Genomic DNA, 18,315 nt, shown 5'->3' with positions numbered 1-18,315 from the left:
ATCCACAACTCTAAGTCTACCAGATCCTACAGTAATCCATCTGCCATTCCTAGTATGTCTCTGTGGCAGTGGCTTTGCAGCAGTTCCAGTCTGAGTTTGTTTACCAGATAATTTACAAATCTCAGACTTCAAAAATACAATCTCCTGCCGCAAGATAGAGAACTGTCTACAGATTAGACAACAACTAAACCTCCAAAAAGTGGAACGCGAAACAAATGCATTGCAACTATTACACTGAACTAAGTCTGCCATTCCAATGAGATCAATTATTTAAATCAAAAGAATATTAACTTTTTTATTTATCCTCCTGAATACCTCAGATTACCTCCAGTTTATCTCCAGAATATCTCCAACCTATGTTTCCAGTCTAGGCACTTTAGCCTGGAAGCAATTATTTAACGGTTTAATTAACGTTTGGCTGAGATGAGCTTAGCTTAAAGTCCATGAGCCCCCTATTGCCCTGTAAAGAAAATAATGGGAGTCCATAAAAATGTGATGCATCTAATAACCCCACTTCTTCCACTTTTTTTTTTTTTTACATTGTTTATTATTGTTTAATCCCCATAACCCTCAGTACTTTAATCTACAGCATTACTGCCCGTGTACTCTGACGTTTCTACTTAAAACCTTTGTTAGTTTAGTTTCCTTCCGAGAGCTGCCTCTAGTAAGATGGCGTCGAGAACCGGACAGCAACGCTGAGCGCATGCGCACAGCGACCGGAAGTGATGGACGAAAAGATTCCGGAGCAGCGCGAGAAGTAGGGTACGAAGCAGGCAGCGGCAGGACAGGTATATAAAGAGAGGGTCTGAGGGCCTGTGCTAAAAAAAAAAAAAAAAAAATGGGGTACTTTCTGCACAATTTACCATAAATATACATTTTCCCCTTTAATGCCTGAAGAGCTCTAATCACTAGAGATGGGCTGGAGCAGTAAACATGCCTCCCCCCATAGGCAGTCTCCTAACATATTGGTTTAAATCCCCTGCCTCCAGTCTGCGTGCAACACAGGCAACATTTTAACCTACTTTACCGGTACTTGCACTCTTCCTAAAACTTCTCTTGACCCTCCCTGAAAGTGCCTTGTAGGAGTGAATACCCTCCCCCCAACTTGTTAAAGGGACTGGTTCATTGTGTGCACCCCTCCACCCCCCATAGACAGTCAGATGTAAACTAAGGGTTTGTTTAGATGGTGTCCAATCCACATCTATCCCTGTGATAGTATCAATGTGTTGCAGGCCAGGTTCAGAAAAAACAAAAATGCAGAAAGGTTTATAGATTTGCTTCCCTGGAATTGTTTGTTTTAATTTTTGTTAATATTTTCTTGTAGTCCTAATAACTGATAGGGTAAAGAGACAGCACATTATCTCTTTTTCTTTTTTTTCCTCTGCATTGTATACATTATTTACTCATGGTGCTTGCTGAGAGTACTAGTCTCAGTTTAAAGTAATTGACTCTGGGAGCAACTCATTCCAGTTTTTATTTATTTATTTATTTTCTACTGAGGCCACATGTTGATAAATGTTTACGATGTTTCTTGCCCAATGCAACAAGGAATATGTATTTGCTGCATTGGTATCTTAATGAATTTGATAAAATGAATACAATTCAGTTGGTTAGTCGTATAATAATATAGCAGCCGTGCACTGCACACATGTTATTAAATTGAATGTCAGTTTGGATTGAAAGGTTTGAATCAAGCATTATAACCACTACAGCACACTGAAATGGTTAAAGGACCACTCTAGTGCCAGGAAAACATACTCGTTTTCCTGGCACTAGAGTGCCCTGAGGGTGCCCCCACCCTCAGGGACCCCCTCCCGCCCGGCTCTGGAAAGGGGAAAGGGGTTAAATCTTACCTTTTTCCAGCGCTGGGTGGAGAGATCTACTCCTGCTCTCCTCCTCCGATCCTCCTCTTCTCCTCCCCGTCGGCTGAATGCGCACGCGCGGCAAGAGCTGCGCGCGCATTCAGCCGGTCACATAGGAAAGCATTCATAATGCTTTCCTATGGACGCTGGCGTGCTCTCACTGTGAAAATCACAGTGAGAAGCACGCAAGCGCCTCTAGCGGCTGTCAATGAGACAGCCACTAGAGGACATAGGGGGAAGGCTTAACCCATTCATAAACATAGCAGTTTCTCTGAAACTGCTATGTTTATGAAAAAATGGGTTAACCCTAGAAGGACCTGGCACCCAGACCACCTCATTAAGCTGAAGTGGTCTGGGTGCCTAGAGTGGTCGTTTAAAGGACCACTATAGTGCTAGGAAAACATACTCATTTTCCTGGCACTATAGGGTCTCAAGGTTACCCCTCCCGCCGGGCTCTAGGGTGAGGAAGGGGTTAAATTTGACCTGTTTTCCCCCATCGGTGCGGGGAACTCTCCTCCTCCTTTTCGCCGTCATCGGCTGAATGCGCATGCGCGGCAAGAGCCGCGCGCTCATTCAGCCAGTCTCATAGGAAAGCATTCTCAATGCTTTCCTATGGACGCTGGCGTCTTCTCACTGTGAAAATCACAGTGAGAAGCACCTCTAGCGGCTGTCAATGAGACAGCCACTAGAGGCTGAATTAACCCATAGGTAAACATAGCAGTTTCTCTAAAACTGCTATGTTTACAGCAGAAAGGGTTAATCCTAGATGGACCTGGCACCCAGAACACTTCATTAAGCTGAAGTGGTCTGGGTGCCTATAGTGGTCCTGTAAGATACCAGGACTACCCTTGGTGCTAATCCCACGAGTTTCTAACAGTTTGCCCCCTTACCTGGGTTGTGATGGGCACTGAGCCTTTTATCTTGCCAAATAACATGCGTCCAACTTTTGTAGAAGCCAGGTTCCAATCCTGCTGCTAATTCATTGGCGGAGAGAGTCAGCCCTCTATGCAAAGAATTTACATTGTTATTGGCATCTATATAGTGCCAAATTGATGACATTATTATTGTTGGTGGTTTTGTAGCACCAACATATTCCGCAGCAGTTTACAGTATTGCAAAGGGGAAATTTTAACCATAAATGAGTTTAAAAATGTTACAGGAACAATAGGTTGATGAGCAATCTGCTCAAACAAGCTTACAATCCAGAGAGTGTAACACTGGACATTGAGCTTGGAGTAACCCTTTAATTTATAAATATGTGAATAAATCGAATGTTTCCCCCAGATAACCAGCCAGCTAGAAAGGGCCAATGGAATGACCTTTCAGTTAACCTCGCTCTATGGATACGTTAGAGTTAATAAAGAGTCCTGACCAAATTCTGTATGCATGCATGCACGCTTGGTATTCTCTCTTACATTGCTGGATACATGCATACATTTTGTGTACAGTACATATAGAATTAACTAATTCACATGCTTTGGCCGTCAAAATATGGAAGTTAAAGCGGCACTGTCACCTCCTCTGAAAATTTAGTATTTTGTAAATATAGAATCTTTATGAAATACTCATGTTGACTGTGTTGGAATTTCACTGAAATTCCAAGCCAGTCATGAAGTATGCAAGACTACTATGTTTCTGTGTATTGCCTCCACCTGATTTTCTTAGACACTGAGTGGCGCTACAGTGTCAGTCCCGACAACAGTCACCAGTGACGGCTGCAGGGAACTGGCTTTGTCTGTGGAGGATTTTGCAGGATTCTCCATAGTTCTCAATGCTGTACCCTCATGCATGTGCAGCAGTGATGTCGGCTCCTGCTGAAGAGCACCAGTCTGGAGGAAGATGGCCGCGCTCGTGAGAGACAAGTTCCGGCAATTAAATCTCACCTTTACCTGCCAGCTGGACTGCAGCGATGATGCTACCATTGGGTTTTTTTGCGAGTTCTGCAAAGTCCCCAGATGGTAACAGTGCCACTTTCAAAAAGGAGAGAGAAAATTATTTTACAAAAAAGTATACTTTTCGCATAGCCAATAGCTACATATAGTTGTTTTTTTGGTTGTGTTAAAAGTGAAGAAGTGACAATTTTTTTCTTAAGTGAAATTTATATCACCATATTTTATGCTCATTGCACAAGTTATGTTGCAGGGAAATGATATGCCTCCTTGCCCACAGTTTTCTTTTATAACTGCAACAATTTACAGGATTTGCTGCATGCCCCAGACATGAGAGGAGGAAACTATACATTTTTTATCTGCTCATACAAATATTTGTATAGCCAGCACCCACCTCTATAACTGGGTCTGTGAGAGTGCCTGAGCCGTGCATGTATGGACACACACTCACAATTTACAACTGTGTACACAAAATGGTCAAAAGGCTAAAAAACACCATATGGTTGCTATTAATTTATTTCTACTCATCTGGTTTGTTTTCTCTCCTCTTTTGCCTTTGCTGTTTTACTATTCATGAGACTGGTGCCATGTCTTCTGTGTGTATTTATCAAGTTTTTAAACAGGGATATTCATGTTTCTATGTGCTAGGCATAAGATACGGGAGTCAGTATAAAGTTGGAGTGGGAAAATGAATAGGTAAATGTGTACTTTTGTGTAGAGGAACCTTATGATGAAGGCTTAGGGATGTGGAGTCATAATAGCTGCCCTTTCTCAAACTACAGAGAATGCCTTCCCTCTCTTTTGTTTCTTGAAAGTAAGCAGTTTGGGTCATTTGAACCCTGCTGTCGTAAGGTTTGGTTGGAGGTGAATGTATTCTGTAGGGTGGGCCCTCATTGTGGTTCTTTGTAAGACACTGCCAGCCTATGGAGTTTCTTTAACTCTTCTTCGAACTTATCAAATTTCAGACCGTATCAAAGCTAGGCTTCCCGAAGTAGGGTGCACTTCTCGATCTCGGGCGAAGACATGCAGGCTTTGTTGGAAGCACACCAAGTTGTGAATAATATAACGTCTGATGCCACAACCTTTCAACATGCTTAAAGAACTCATGCAGAGGAATGATTGAAAGATGAGAAAAGGAGTAATATTTACTTAATAATTTAGAAAGATCTATACATTTGCAAGAAATTCTGATAAATGTCTCTTTCATCTCCTGCATAAAAATGTTTTAGCCCACCAAGATTGGGTTTACATTCTTGACAATGGTTTTTGTTGATTAACAGTTTGCAGTTGCAGTAAGCCGCATAGTAAGTAGGCTACACCTCTAAACCTGTCCTTGCCTGTGAAAACTCCTCAAATAAAAAGATCATCCCACATTTTGTCAGAAAATGTCGAAATGGCCATAAAAAAACTATTTTGAAATATGGCATGTCAAATACCTTTTGGATTGTCTACTTTTAAACGTCTATATTTTTGTAGAGGTCATTTGAATTGGTTGGTTGCTAAATTGTCTTGACAGAACAGACAGCAAAGGAATCTTTCAAGATGCAATAATTGAAAACTGGAATAGAAATGTTTCTAATTTTTTTAAAACCACAAAACTCTATATGAGGCAAATGCAGATTTGTCCTGTGTTTGAACCCAGTCATACCAATGATGCAATTTATATGTGTAAGCGAAACACAAACCAAATTTTACTGCGCATGTTGAAAGAGATTGACAATAAAATGGCAGCATGAAAAGTTTCACATTACCCAAACTAATATTTCTGTGGTTTATTCGGTCTAAAAATATACATTTTGTGTGGCAGTTTTGAGTACTGTGACAAGCTATTCAACTGGCTGGCCATTTATATTCATTTTTGAATTACTGATCAGCTTTGTCTGATATGACCTGTGACAGCCAAGAGTATATGTACAGTCTAGGTGTGTGTTATTCTGTCAATCAGCAGAAACACGTCAATTTAATTTTCTATCATAAGCTGTCTTTGCAGTCCCTACCCTGACCACTTTTTCCCCGCTTAAACTTTGCTTATATTGTACAGCATGGCAGCATACGAAGCTGTTTTATTAGTAATTGTATGGCAGACCGCTAATTCACCCTCAGCCCTGTATTTTTGTTTCAGGTGGATTCATGAATGATCGTGGCGAGAAGCGGAAGGACAGAAACTTGTGGCCTTCTCCCTCCCTGCATAGGACATTGATGAGTGACAAAAGAATGGCTCATGTACACAGCAACACAGTCAGTACCCCCTGCGTTAATGTATCTCTACTCATATAGCCTTCATCTCTCATACCATATTTTCAAGAGCACTGACTCATTACTGCTGTAACATTTCTAATTAATCTTCTGTATGAAAAAGGGTTTCATTTTTTTCTGCTCAGTGCATTTACTTTACAAGTTTTTATCTCCCATTAATTTAACTTAAATCACACACAGGAGGGTGCTGTAGACTCTACCAGACAATTAAAATAGCAAGAGATAAAGTTACTATTAAGCTTTTTATTTATTTATAAGGTGTGTAGGTAGGCTTTGTGAGTCTCAGCCAAGGGAGGTGTGTTTAGTACTGCATAAATAAGTTTAACCCTATAGTGTTCCTTTAAACATCAGGGTATGTGTTCATTTACAAATATAACCCATACAATTAACATTGTTTAATTAAAAGGACACTCTAGACTTCAAAAAAACTTTAGCTTAATTGAGTGGTTTTGGTGTGGAGATAACTGCTAAAGTCTGTCATTTAGGAGTTAAATCACTTTTATCTGTTTATGCAGTCCTAGCCACACATACCCTGGCTGTAACTCACACAGCCTCCCTGCACACTTCTGTAGAGAGGGAATTAATGTTCAAACTTATTTTATTGCACAATTAGGTTAATTTAGAATATCGTATCTCTTGTTCTGTTAATTGCCTGCTGGAGCCTGCAGGGGTCTTCTGTGTGTGACTAAAGTTCAATCAAAGGGAGATAAAAAAAAAATAATAATTCTGAAGTAAACACACTGTGCTCTCACATCTGATTGAAAATTTAATAATTGTTTTCATGTAGGCTGTGTGAGTCACAGCCAGGGGAGGTGTGGCTAGGGCTGTATAAACAGAATTCAATGGTATTTAATTCCTATATTACTGAGAATTGAGTAGTGATACTGCAGGGTCAATAAAACTGCTTTATTAAGCTAAACATGTTTTTGTGCTTAGAGTATTCTTTTAAAGTAAACAATTAATTACATGGGTTGTATTTAAAAAAAAAAAAAAACACCCTAAATATCATGTTATCATAGCATCCTTTTCAGTGTATCCCAGACATGTAGCATCCTCATCATCATATCAGGAGCGGGTCTTGGAAGATCTTAAATTACTAACAAAGACAGGAAAAATATTTATATTTGTTCATCCATACTCTTGCTTGACAAACTGCTAGTACAATGTAAGGATTAAATGATTAATATATTAAAATGAGAAGCACTGTGCATTTCAATGTTTTATCTGTGTCCTTATTTGTAGTGTATATTTTTTACGTGTTAGGTTATTTCCACTAATATTTGCATTTATCTCATTTTGTAGCAGCGCCGTCTCCTTGGCTGCAGTCCTATTTCTGGGTTAGGACTTCTGCAGACTGCAGCAAGCAAAAAGCTGGAGATGTTAAGTGCTCGCCTTTCCCGTAGTTTGCAAAATCAAGAACCAGAGGAGGAAGATATTGAAGATGATGATGATGACAGTGACGACGATGATGACGATGAAGTAGAAGAAGTAGGGGATGTGGGGATATCCCAAAGTCCGAGTTGCAACACTTTGGTATGATTGCATTTGTCCTCCAGACCTTTGAGGCAATTACCAGACACTACATTACATCTTACCAATGGGCTAGACTTGCAGTTAAAAATACAGTGTATGGGGCGAGCAATATGTTTTCATTTTGTTTTTTCTTGTTTTTGGATTTGAGGAAAGCTACATTCATTTCTTTTCCAATACTTCTTATATTATTGCATAGATATGTCCCCTATTAAAAAGGGTTTACTGAAAACATCAGTAATGTCCCAGATATAGCTGGACGGCCCTGATTTTGGATCCCTATCTCAACATCTTTAGGTTATTTTTCTATCTCAGCACTCTGAAACGCAAGAGAAAATACCAGAAAATTGTAAAGTGCAATTTTGACAGATGGCAACAGGGCACATCACATGTGGTAAGAGTCTTCTCAAATTGTTCTGAAAGGGACACTCCACTGCCCAAATACAAAATAAATAAAATGCAGTTTCATAGATACACAACAAATAAAACCTTGAATGCATTTAATTATGCATTTTTATTCTATTGAAACGTGGACTTTTTGCTAAATGGAAAAAATAGGTCACAGTCTTCACTCGTAAGGCTTTTAAGCAAGTTAAAGTGCATTAGGGTCTGGAGTGTCCCTTTAATAGGGCTATCTGGCATGAACAGCTGTTTAACCCCTTAAGGACACATGACATGTGTGACATGCCATGATTCCCTTTTATTCCAGAAGTTTGTCCTTAAGGGGTTAAACCTCAGCTCCCCATACTCTCATTTGGCAGTTATATAATTGGTATAATGTATTTTGTCAAAATCAAGCTAACACATTTATGGTAAGAAATAAAAAATCCTTACTGATTAGTGTAATGTTGTCAAATATATCATAAGGCAAGTTTAAAAATAAAATTGTCTTTGGCATATCATCTCTGAAAGATTCTCAATACTTACCTAATGGCATGTAAATATGGACAGACACCTAGGTATTGTTGGGGATGCTGCATGCAGCATTTCAGAGAAGGAAGATGTGTGATTCTACCAATCACGCAAAAGTGAAAGAAAACATACTTAAAGGGACACTCCAGGCACCCAACCTTTCACAAACTTCAATATTTACCTTGCAGCGTTACGGTAACTCCTCCTCTAGTGGCTGTCTACTAGACAGCCACTAGAGGGCACTTCCAGGTTTATAGCACAGATTTTCTGTGCTATAGCGTCGCTGGACGTCCTCACGCTATGTGAGGACCTCCAGTGTCGCTGAAATCCCCATAAGAAAGCATTGAAAGCATTTTTAATGCTTTCCTATGGGGAGGTCTAATGTGCGTGCTCGTCATTGCCGCGCATGCCGGGCATGCGCAATAGGTCTCCCCCACTGATGACGTCGGCGGGGGAGGAGTATGGGCGGACCCTGAACCAGCGCTGAGGGACATTGGCGCTGGATACAGGTAAGTCACTGAAGAGGTTTTAACACCTTCAGCAACCGGGGGTGGGAGGGAGAGGGGACCTGCAGTGCCAGGAAAACGGTTTGTTTCCTGGCACTGGAGAGTCCCTTTAATCTATATACATTTAACAAATGGAAAACCAAAATAAAAAAAACATGACCGCTTTAATGAATTCTTCTAGCCAAATCATTTTAACATGAGAAAACATAGAAGCTTTACAGGTATCTATTCTACTGACATTTTGATGTAGACAAAGCTTCAGTCTGAGATTTAGACATTTGTGGGCTGGTATAGACTATAGCTATGCTGAGATATATGTAAACTTCTACAATTGAAACCTAGGGTTTTTCATATTCTATTTACTTATGCGCTACAGTTAAGAAGTAGGTATTTTTGAAATCTGAAAAAGAAAGTTAGTTGTGGAAATGTTTACTCTATTGTGCCTACCTATGTCAGGGAACATAGTGTCTCATCTTGGCAACATATCAAGCACTGCTAAAAGCTCTGCCCTTTTCTGTAATTTAAAAAATTAAAAACAACCTCAACATTTGTCGATCAATATAGAGCCCTCCCCATAAAGTGCATCACATATCTCCACGGAGGTGAAAATAATGACAAGGAAGACATACAGAAACAATATCTTGACTTCTCCCATGCCTTCTGAGTACGATCACAATGACAATTTTTATATCTTTAGTTTTGGTGATTTGCAAGGTTTTAGTCTGTGGTGCTCTTGCCAGAAATGTTACAGTTCTCCTCTAGCACATACGATGGGTTAAAGAGACATGCATCACTTGACAATCGTGTTTTTAACAAACACTTTTAAACAGATATACAAACCAAAATAAAGCAATAAAAACTTTGAAAAGGGTGTAATAAACTGTATAAACTTAATCTGATTGCATTAGTATCTCAGGGGAGTTTCTTCAGCTCTCCCCTTTACCCGCCTATTTCAGTTTCAGACCAGTCAAGTAATGACAGAAACAGGGCATCATTGTGCAGCAGCCGGAGAGATAAAACCCGAAACCAGAGCCTTCTTTGCATGAATCACACTGATCAGACTCCCTGTTTTCTCCCCCTGTCAGGATGCTGCAAAATGAAGAGATTTTTCCAGTGCACATGTGTAAATTTGTCAGGCATGCCCAATGCACTTTTCCAGCATTCCTAGGGATAGGACACTGATAGGTTAGATTAATGTCCCACCTGGAGTGGGTGTGGGAAGCAAAAGAAAGAAGAAGCAGGTAACTATGAAAAAAAAAATCATATGTACCTGTTTCTTTTTTCAGGCTGTGGACTATGGCAGCTGTCTCATTCACAGCTAAAGCTTTAGAAAGAGACAGTTGTCACAAAATGATGCATGTTCCTTTTAAACTTACATAACTTATCTGAAGGAGACATTGCACACTTGGAAAATGATCCCTCCATACGGGATCCAATTTAGAATCACAAGTGTTTTGAGTTTTCATATCACCTAAATCAATACCCATGTTACTTTGTAACGTGAATTCAGTTTGTTAAACCATGTAAAATATAAACTGTATTATGTCCATTCTCATTTTCTGCTTTAACATTTTAAATATTTTAGAGTCATGTGTGTTTGTTGCAGAGTCAACAGAAAGAAATAGAGAAAGTTTCCTTGCTCTCCCAGGCCAGTAAAAGCCATAAAAAGGTATGGATGGAGCATTGCACTTGTCCTGTATTTCATAGCATTATTTCTTCCATGGCTGAGTAAAATTTCTGTTTTCCAGGCTGTCCTTCCATTGGAGAACGATTCATTTTCTCTTGGCATACCCAAGAATTTTATATGTGAACATTGTTTTGGGGCCTTCAGGAGTAGCTATCACCTCAAGAGGCATTTGTATATCCACACAGGTAAAGAAACAGTAAAAAAAATAACTTGTTCTGTACAAAAGACCAATGTTTTCCATCATGGGCAAATAGTTTTAAAAAGCATTGATGTATTTTATATATTTTTTTCCCTCTGGAAGGGAATGCTACGTTCTGCTAAGTAGCATTTTTAAAATACTAAATGATGGAATACAGAAGTGGTATTTATCGAGAAAAGGCTGGAAAGTAGGAATTTGATTATTATATTTATTTTGTTATTTATGTAGCGCCATCAGATTACGTAGCGCTGTGCAATGGGGGTAATTGAAACCTTTCCATCATCGCAAATTTCCCAAAAGCCATACCTCCCTCCCAACATAACCAAACTCCTGCCCTCCGTCACATCCTTCATAACTACACCAACCCCTTTCATAAGTTTAGTCATTTGTTAAAGAATTTCCGTTTATATTATACTCCCTATTCGATAAATAGTTATTCTTTGAAATCAGGTCATATTTGATTTGTATTCTTTTCTAGACGTTTTGTGTTAAACATAAAATTGTAAGATATATTATTTTTATATGTTTATTTCTGTTGCTCCCAAAAATGTTGGTTGCTGTGGGTTGCATTCTAATCTGAATGCTCTCACCATGCTGAATACAGCACCTGAGAGCACATACCCAGATCCAAACTTTTTAGTATTTCTTTAACCCCTTAAGGACACATGACGTGTGTGACACGTCATGATTCCCTTTTATTCCAGAAGTTTGGTCCTTAAGGGGTTAAAAGGACACTATAGTCACCAAAACAACTTTAGTTTAATTAAGTAGTTTTGGTGTATAGATCATGCCCGTGCAGTCTCACTGCTCAATTATCTGCCATTTAGGAGTTAAATCACTTTGTTTATGCAGCAATTGTCATACCTCCGTGCATGTAACTTGCACAGCCTTCCTAAACACTTCCTGTAAAGTGAGACCTAATGTTTGCATTTCCTTTGTTGCATATTCTGTTTAATTTAGAGTGTCTTATCTCCTGCACTGTTGAAAACTTGCAAGACCCTGTATGTAAGTTCAATTTACAGAGTAGGAGGTAAAAAGTTTTAAATTAAGATTGAAAATTAAACCATTTATTTTTTTCATGTAGGCTGTGTCAGTCACAGTCAGGGGACTGGCTAGGGCTGCATAAACAGAAACAAAAGTGATTTAACTCCTATATAGCAGTGAGACATCAGAGACATGATCTATACACAAACTATACTTCATTAAGCTGAAGTTTTTTTTTTTAAATGACTATAGTGTCCCTTAAATCTGTATATTATACAGCAATTCAGTTAGAAAAGTATATAGATTATATTTTATGACCTATCTTAAACAAGCTTTATAGATGACAGGACATCCTTAAAATGACACTTCAGGCACCATAACCATGTCAGCAGAATGAAGTTGCTATGGTGCAAGAAGGTCCTTGGGCACAATCTTTCCTCAAGGGATTAAACCAGTCCTCCTTTTAAAGGCTTAAATCCAGCTCCTGTTAACTCTGCTCAGCTAATTCAAATACAATCCAATGCTTGAATCAGAAGATCTCGAACTAGGAGACGCTGATAGTCTGAGTGCTTCAGCTGACGCTCGTTTCCCATCAATAGCTCCCCATTCACAATATGTAGTGAAAAAGATGCGTACCTTTTGTTGCTCAATTTTGTTATTGGGAAACTACTGAGAGTGTTGGCTGTTGGCTGCAAAGAAAGTTCAGGGGCAGAGCTGAACGGCACAAGATTGAAGACTTTAGGTTATGCCATTTGTTAATGGTTTAGCCCCTTTAAGGTAGGCCGATGCCCGAGTACCTCATATCACTGTAACATCTTAATTCACATGGAGTTCTTAGGGTGTTCAGAGTGTTCCATTAAGGAATGGGTAGTTAGCACCTATAGGTTCACTTGTAAGTAAAGAGTAAATGTCTAACTTTATGCAGTCTCTTATGTCTTTGGATTACACTTTCCATGTTCTTCTACTTGAAAGATCATCGGTGGGAACTGGAGTTCATAACAAGTTGCCTATCTCTTTAACAGACACATGAATGAAAATGGTGGACATCAAATCATATCTATTCCTTATCTCCTAGGAGAAAGACCATACGAGTGTGACATGTGTGACATGAAGTTTATCCAAAAGTATCACTTGGACAGACACAAACGGGTCCACAGTGGGGAAAAACCTTACCAGTGTGAACGATGCCAGCAGGTAATTATTGTCACAGACTTTTTTTTTTTGCAGATTTGTTTGTTTATGATGAAAAGTTATTCTCATCAAACATCAATTAAAGCGACACTGTAGGCACCCAGACCACTTCAGCTCATTGAAAAATATTACAGTGTAAGAAATGTAACCGTCACTCTTAATATTCTGTTATTTGCCCATGATGAGATCTTGGCTAATGTAATATGCAAATTTTTTGTTCCTCTTATAATATCTACCCACCTACATACATTTGTCACCTGGCCCAGAACAAACTAATCTGGGATTTGTAACGAAGAACACATTTTATTAAGTAAGCTTGTCTGTGTTTAAATCTTAAAGCAGTTTTGTGCCAGAGACCTCAGTATTAGCACTTAACCCACTGTTTTATATCCATGTTTAAAGGTACTCCATTGGCACCCAGACCACTGCAGCTCATTGAAGTGGTTTGGGTGCATTTCCCAGGCCACTAGAGGGACGTCCGGGTCTCTAGGCAACTTTTGGTCGCCTATGTGACTCTGGGCATCCTCACGCTATGCATGAGGATGTCCAGTGTCACCCTAAACCTCATAGGAAAGCATGTCCCATGGGAATAGTTGTTGGCTGCTGTTGGTGGGGAAGGACCGGAGGCAGAGTCCGAGTCAGCATCGAGACATCGGCGCTGGACTCCTATGTGAAAGAATTTTGATTGTCTCAGAACACCACTTCTGATGATGTCAGCCATGCAGGCAGATCAGGGTCAAAGCCAGCAGCAGCAGACTGAAATAAAGGGTACGGTTTTGCGATATTATGGGGGCGGGGGGGGGGGGGGGTCGAAGGGGATGGATGGTGTTTACAACACTATAGGGTCAGGAATACATGTTTGTGTTCCAGATCCTATATTGTTCCTTAAAAAAAAAAAATTGTGATATGCTCCCTTCATATTTTGGGAATAGTTTTTAATTGTGCTAAATAAATGAACTAAAAGTTAAGTTTTAATTGCTGTGCATTACTGTTTTGATTATTTTTTTTAGGCCTTTTCACGGACTGACAGACTTCTGAGGCATAAACGAATGTGCCAAGGTTGCCACTCCAAAATTGTGAAGACAGAATATGTGGCGTGAATTGGGAATATTTGCAGGTGCACATCCAGCAACCCATCTCTATCCCTTAGAATTGATTGACCCCAAGTTTGAACATTTCTCAACATTTCATGACTCTCGCAAAAGAAGACTGTTTTCTTTTGATGGACTACTTCTCGTCTACAGAAGATCTAGCCACGTGGACAACTCAACATCTTTCAAGAAAGCAACATTTAATCTCAACACCTTGATACTCAGGCACCCAGGATGGTTCTGTCAACAGCTATATGTATTGTCCTTGGTGTGTGTGTGGGTAGGTGGGTCGGGGTGTTCACGATGGCATCATTCTGAGGATTTCCTGAGGAGTCAAAATGCATTTTACTGTACAGTTTTTTTACATAATATTTTTAACTATACTTTGAAAGAAGCAGTTCATCACAAATAATAATAAAAAAAAAAGTCCTGTTACCTTTTTCCCTTCTAGAAAATATTGCTTAGTTTAAAAGAAAATCTATCTGAGGGTTTCCATGAAAATCTATTTTCTCTGAGAGTGAGAGAAGCCTGTGTACTTCAGCCGAAAACCATGAAATCTCACCTGATTTACAAGCTGTACCATCCCTTTTAAGGTACCCTGTCTTATTGCCCCCAACCTCTTTCTGATCCCATTGGGGAGAGCTCCTGGAAATTGTATTTGAAAAGCTCCAACATATGCATTTCCAGATTATGTTGCATATGGATTGTAAGGTGTCATAAATAGTGTCTCTCATATATATATATATATCATAAAATAATTGCAATTGCATTTTTAACTAACCTATGAATATGTTTGTTATATGAGTTTACTAACCCCACAAACCGAAATCTAAAAGGCAACTTTTTTTTTCTGTAGAAATTATAGAAGAGTCCTGAAAAATATGGAAAATATTGTTGCCCACCTTTTTAACTGATTTGTAAAATTAACACATTGAATTTTTTAGTGCATTATTATTATAATTCAATTAACATTTTTAATTTGATTTAAAGAAATCCAAACCAATTGTCTATCTTATAAGATGTGTAGTTGTGTAATACATGTTATGAGATAAGCTAGATGGAAATGTTGAATGGATTTATCTAAAGTCATTGTTTTTTTATTTTGTTTATTTTAGTACCACACAGTTCAATATGCTTGTACATAATTTTTTAACTACTAGTTAACTGCCTTTCAGTTCCCTGAATCATGAGCCAGTTATTTTGGATGTAATTCTTGGCATCTTGCTGAGATACACATATTTTTCCCTTTTCTTAGCCAAAGTTACTGCGTTTTAAGTCCCTCAATGAATTTTTCTTGAAGTGAACTTGTCTTCCAGAAATTTTGTGGAAACATCAGGTAGGAATATACATTATGCTTGTAAAATTACCATCAAATGTATAGATACAAATGTATACTTGTCTGAGATTCGCTTCTTTCATAAACAGCATGGTACTCCATTCTAATTTAGAATACCACAATTTCTAATGTGCTATGCTGATTGCATAGTGGTGTATCCCAGAAATTAAAATGAGCAAAACACTTATAAATATTTTTTTCCCAAGCATAATCGCGTTGGTACTTAACAATTAAGTATTTGCTTCATAGATCTTACCTTGGCTGATGGACAGGTACTACTCCTCTGGACCTGGGAGATTAAAAAATAAAACCTAAGTCCAGCCGCTTCTTAAACTAAAGTGGGGCAAATACCCACTTGTGAATACTGCTGTTAAAAGAATATGCAGTAAGTAAAATGACAGGCTACATCAACATATTTGCTAGTCATTTGTCTAGCACTATGTATGGATGGCATTTAATGCTCTTTAAAATGAAACCAAGTCACTATAGGCAAACTTTAAGTCTAGTTTTAGTCGCATATGAAATTTAACTGTTACCAAATATTTTTAATAAACATGGTCTATTTTCATACTTGTGTTTCACTATTGTCCCATTTTAATCAATAGGCACATGGTGACAAGTATGTCAGTTGTCCTGCTCTGCATTACAGCTTATCTGTAGGTATGTGACGACTACACAAGTGTACATCTTGGCCAATCAGCACTGGAAGTCATTGAAAAAATCACTTAATTGTTAGATCACGTGCTCAGGTTATATCTGTCAGTTCTATATAAAAGTTACTCACTGTGTAACAGTCAGTGACACTTGGATTAACCACGATGCTTGGCAGTGAAAAAGTCCTTCCACTAGGAAAGTAAAAAAATAAAAAAAATTCTATTGAAAAAAATAAACCTTTTGCATCAATTACCAAAGCACAAAAATACTCTTAAAGTGTGTTGGGTACACTTATTACTAGCCAATATAAACCATCTTGGAATAAGTAATCAAGATAATTTCGCATGCCAGTAAATTTTGTGAAAGAAGAAAAAAAAAGGTTTCCCTTTATAAGAGCATATGTAGTGAGAGTACAACTGTGCGCTCACTATAGCAGATGTGAACATTTTTCACACTGAAATTAATGGCAGGCAGACGGCATCTCTGCAACTGGCTTCCATTCAGTTCAGCAGAAACCATTGCTGGTGTACTGCATAAATACAAGCAGTCGATGCTTAAAAAGGAGGAAGCAACACATGCTTGCGAGTGCTACTCCCATAAATTCCGTTTGGAGCCTAGAGATTGGCTGCTGGCACCAACTAATTTCTGTCTTCTGCAGAGGTAGATGAACCCAGGGATTGGCCAAAAGTCAATGTTGGGTATGTGTCTGTTTATTACTACATAAAGGAACATTCTAAACACCATATCCACTACAGCATGCTATAGTGGTTATGGTGCCAAGAGTGCCTTGCTCCTTATCCCCAAATGTAACAAGCCGAATAGTTTTGTAATAGTTTGACTTCTTATTTGGGTTTTTGCCAGGTGCTGCTGCACACCTCCTCTCTGCTGGAAGCTTTCTACTTTGGCCGAGAGTGATCAGGTGTCTATAGCTCAACTGCCGGCAGAGTGTGGATCAGAGCCGTGGAGACCAACAGTTAAATCGTTACTAAATAGTTTGATTACTTACATCAGGGGGACGCTAGGACACACAGTGTGCTCTAGTGGTTATGGTGCTTGGATATTTGTTTAATTGCATATGTGTTTCGCCTAGATCTGTAACACCACTGCCAATTAAATCTGGTGAACTGCAGCTTTAAAGTAAAACTTCTGTATGATTTCTCAGAAAAAGATCCCCAGTTAAAAAAAAAATCAGAAACTCCTTCAATTAACTTTGGAAAAAAATGACCACGTTATAAATCTGGGGATATTAAGATTTATTTTATATATATATATTTCTCCAAAATGTTGTTTTGAGCAGAGAGGCAGAATTGTATGTATTTCTTTTGCTTGTTTTTTTAAACACTGTACAGTTATATTTTCTTTTCTTTCCCTTCTTGCAACTGTGGTTAGAATATTTAAATAAACTTGTGTTTTTGATACTTTAATGATTGTTTCCCTTTTTAGAGTAAAATTACTAGTAGGTTTTTTTTATTTGTACATTTCATAAAATGTAAAATTTTTACCATTCGGTAACAATCCAAGAAATGTAACGTGGGCATGGAGCAAAGTGCTACATGCAGGTAAGTAAAAGGTTGGATACGCAGATCCGGTATAAGTAGATGGAGGCACACAGGTCTCCGATACAGCGCTGACAAAAAAGGCTAATTGGAGTGTTAGGTTATGGTCCCCTATGCGGGGGTTATGTCTTATTAACCTTAGAAGTACATTGGCTATGTTCTGAGATCATGAGTGATGTACAGCGATAGCGAGCCGAGGTATGCGGTACACCTTCCCGGCTGTAGTGGTGGTCGGATCGAAAAGAAAGGCTGTTGGCTTGTATGGCATGGCGAATTGTGTTGTTACTCGGGTTATATCGGGTGCCATAAATATATTAACCAGTATAATGCTGGTGGGGAGGGAGAGAGCAAGAAAAAAGGAAAATAAAGCAAAAAGGGGGGAGTGGTGTCGCGTTGCCTGTTCATTAATGTGACTGCATCTCAGGGTGGTACTGGTGGTGGGGAGGATTGTGCATGGTGATGTTGCAGAGGGCCAGCCTGGTAGGAACCCTAGCAACCCCTCTGGTGCAGTGTCTCAAGCGGCGTGTTCTGCTGTTCTTGAGAGTCAGGTAGGGTACAGTGAACAAGGGATAGTTGCCGTCGGGACCTAGTCCGTGTAATGCCCTTTGTCTCCCTAATTGGTGTGGCACCTCTGGTCCTTCCACTGGGCATGTCTTAGCTGT

At 39.0% G+C, this 18,315-nt stretch overlaps 1 protein-coding gene across 1 annotated transcript; it reads left to right on the top strand.

The window, feature by feature from the left end:
• Positions 1-710: 710 nt before the first annotated feature.
• Positions 711-16,475, top strand: ZNF740 (zinc finger protein 740). Its single transcript, XM_063428466.1, has 7 exons — positions 711-788; positions 5,874-5,989; positions 7,310-7,540; positions 10,562-10,624; positions 10,704-10,827; positions 12,901-13,019; positions 14,027-16,475. Exons 2-7 carry the CDS (start codon positions 5,882-5,884, stop codon positions 14,114-14,116), a joined length of 735 nt encoding a protein of 244 aa, XP_063284536.1. The 5' UTR covers positions 711-788; positions 5,874-5,881; the 3' UTR covers positions 14,117-16,475.
• Positions 16,476-18,315: the final 1,840 nt, after the last annotated feature.

This window comes from Pelobates fuscus, chromosome 1, assembly GCF_036172605.1.
Source record: "Pelobates fuscus isolate aPelFus1 chromosome 1, aPelFus1.pri, whole genome shotgun sequence".
NCBI classification, from domain to species: domain Eukaryota; kingdom Metazoa; phylum Chordata; class Amphibia; order Anura; family Pelobatidae; genus Pelobates; species Pelobates fuscus.
This window is presented reverse-complemented; position numbering and strand designations above follow the sequence as displayed.

Excerpts from the sequence above, each read along its gene's own strand:
- ZNF740 (XM_063428466.1), top strand. The coding sequence starts at position 5,882 with ATGAATGATCGTGGCGAGAAGCGGAAGGACAGAAACTTGTGGCCTTCT. Across the intron at positions 5,990-7,309 it reads CTCATGTACACAGCAACACA|CAGCGCCGTCTCCTTGGCTG; the intron begins GTCAGTACCCCC and ends CTCATTTTGTAG. Across the intron at positions 13,020-14,026 it reads AGTGTGAACGATGCCAGCAG|GCCTTTTCACGGACTGACAG; the intron begins GTAATTATTGTC and ends TATTTTTTTTAG.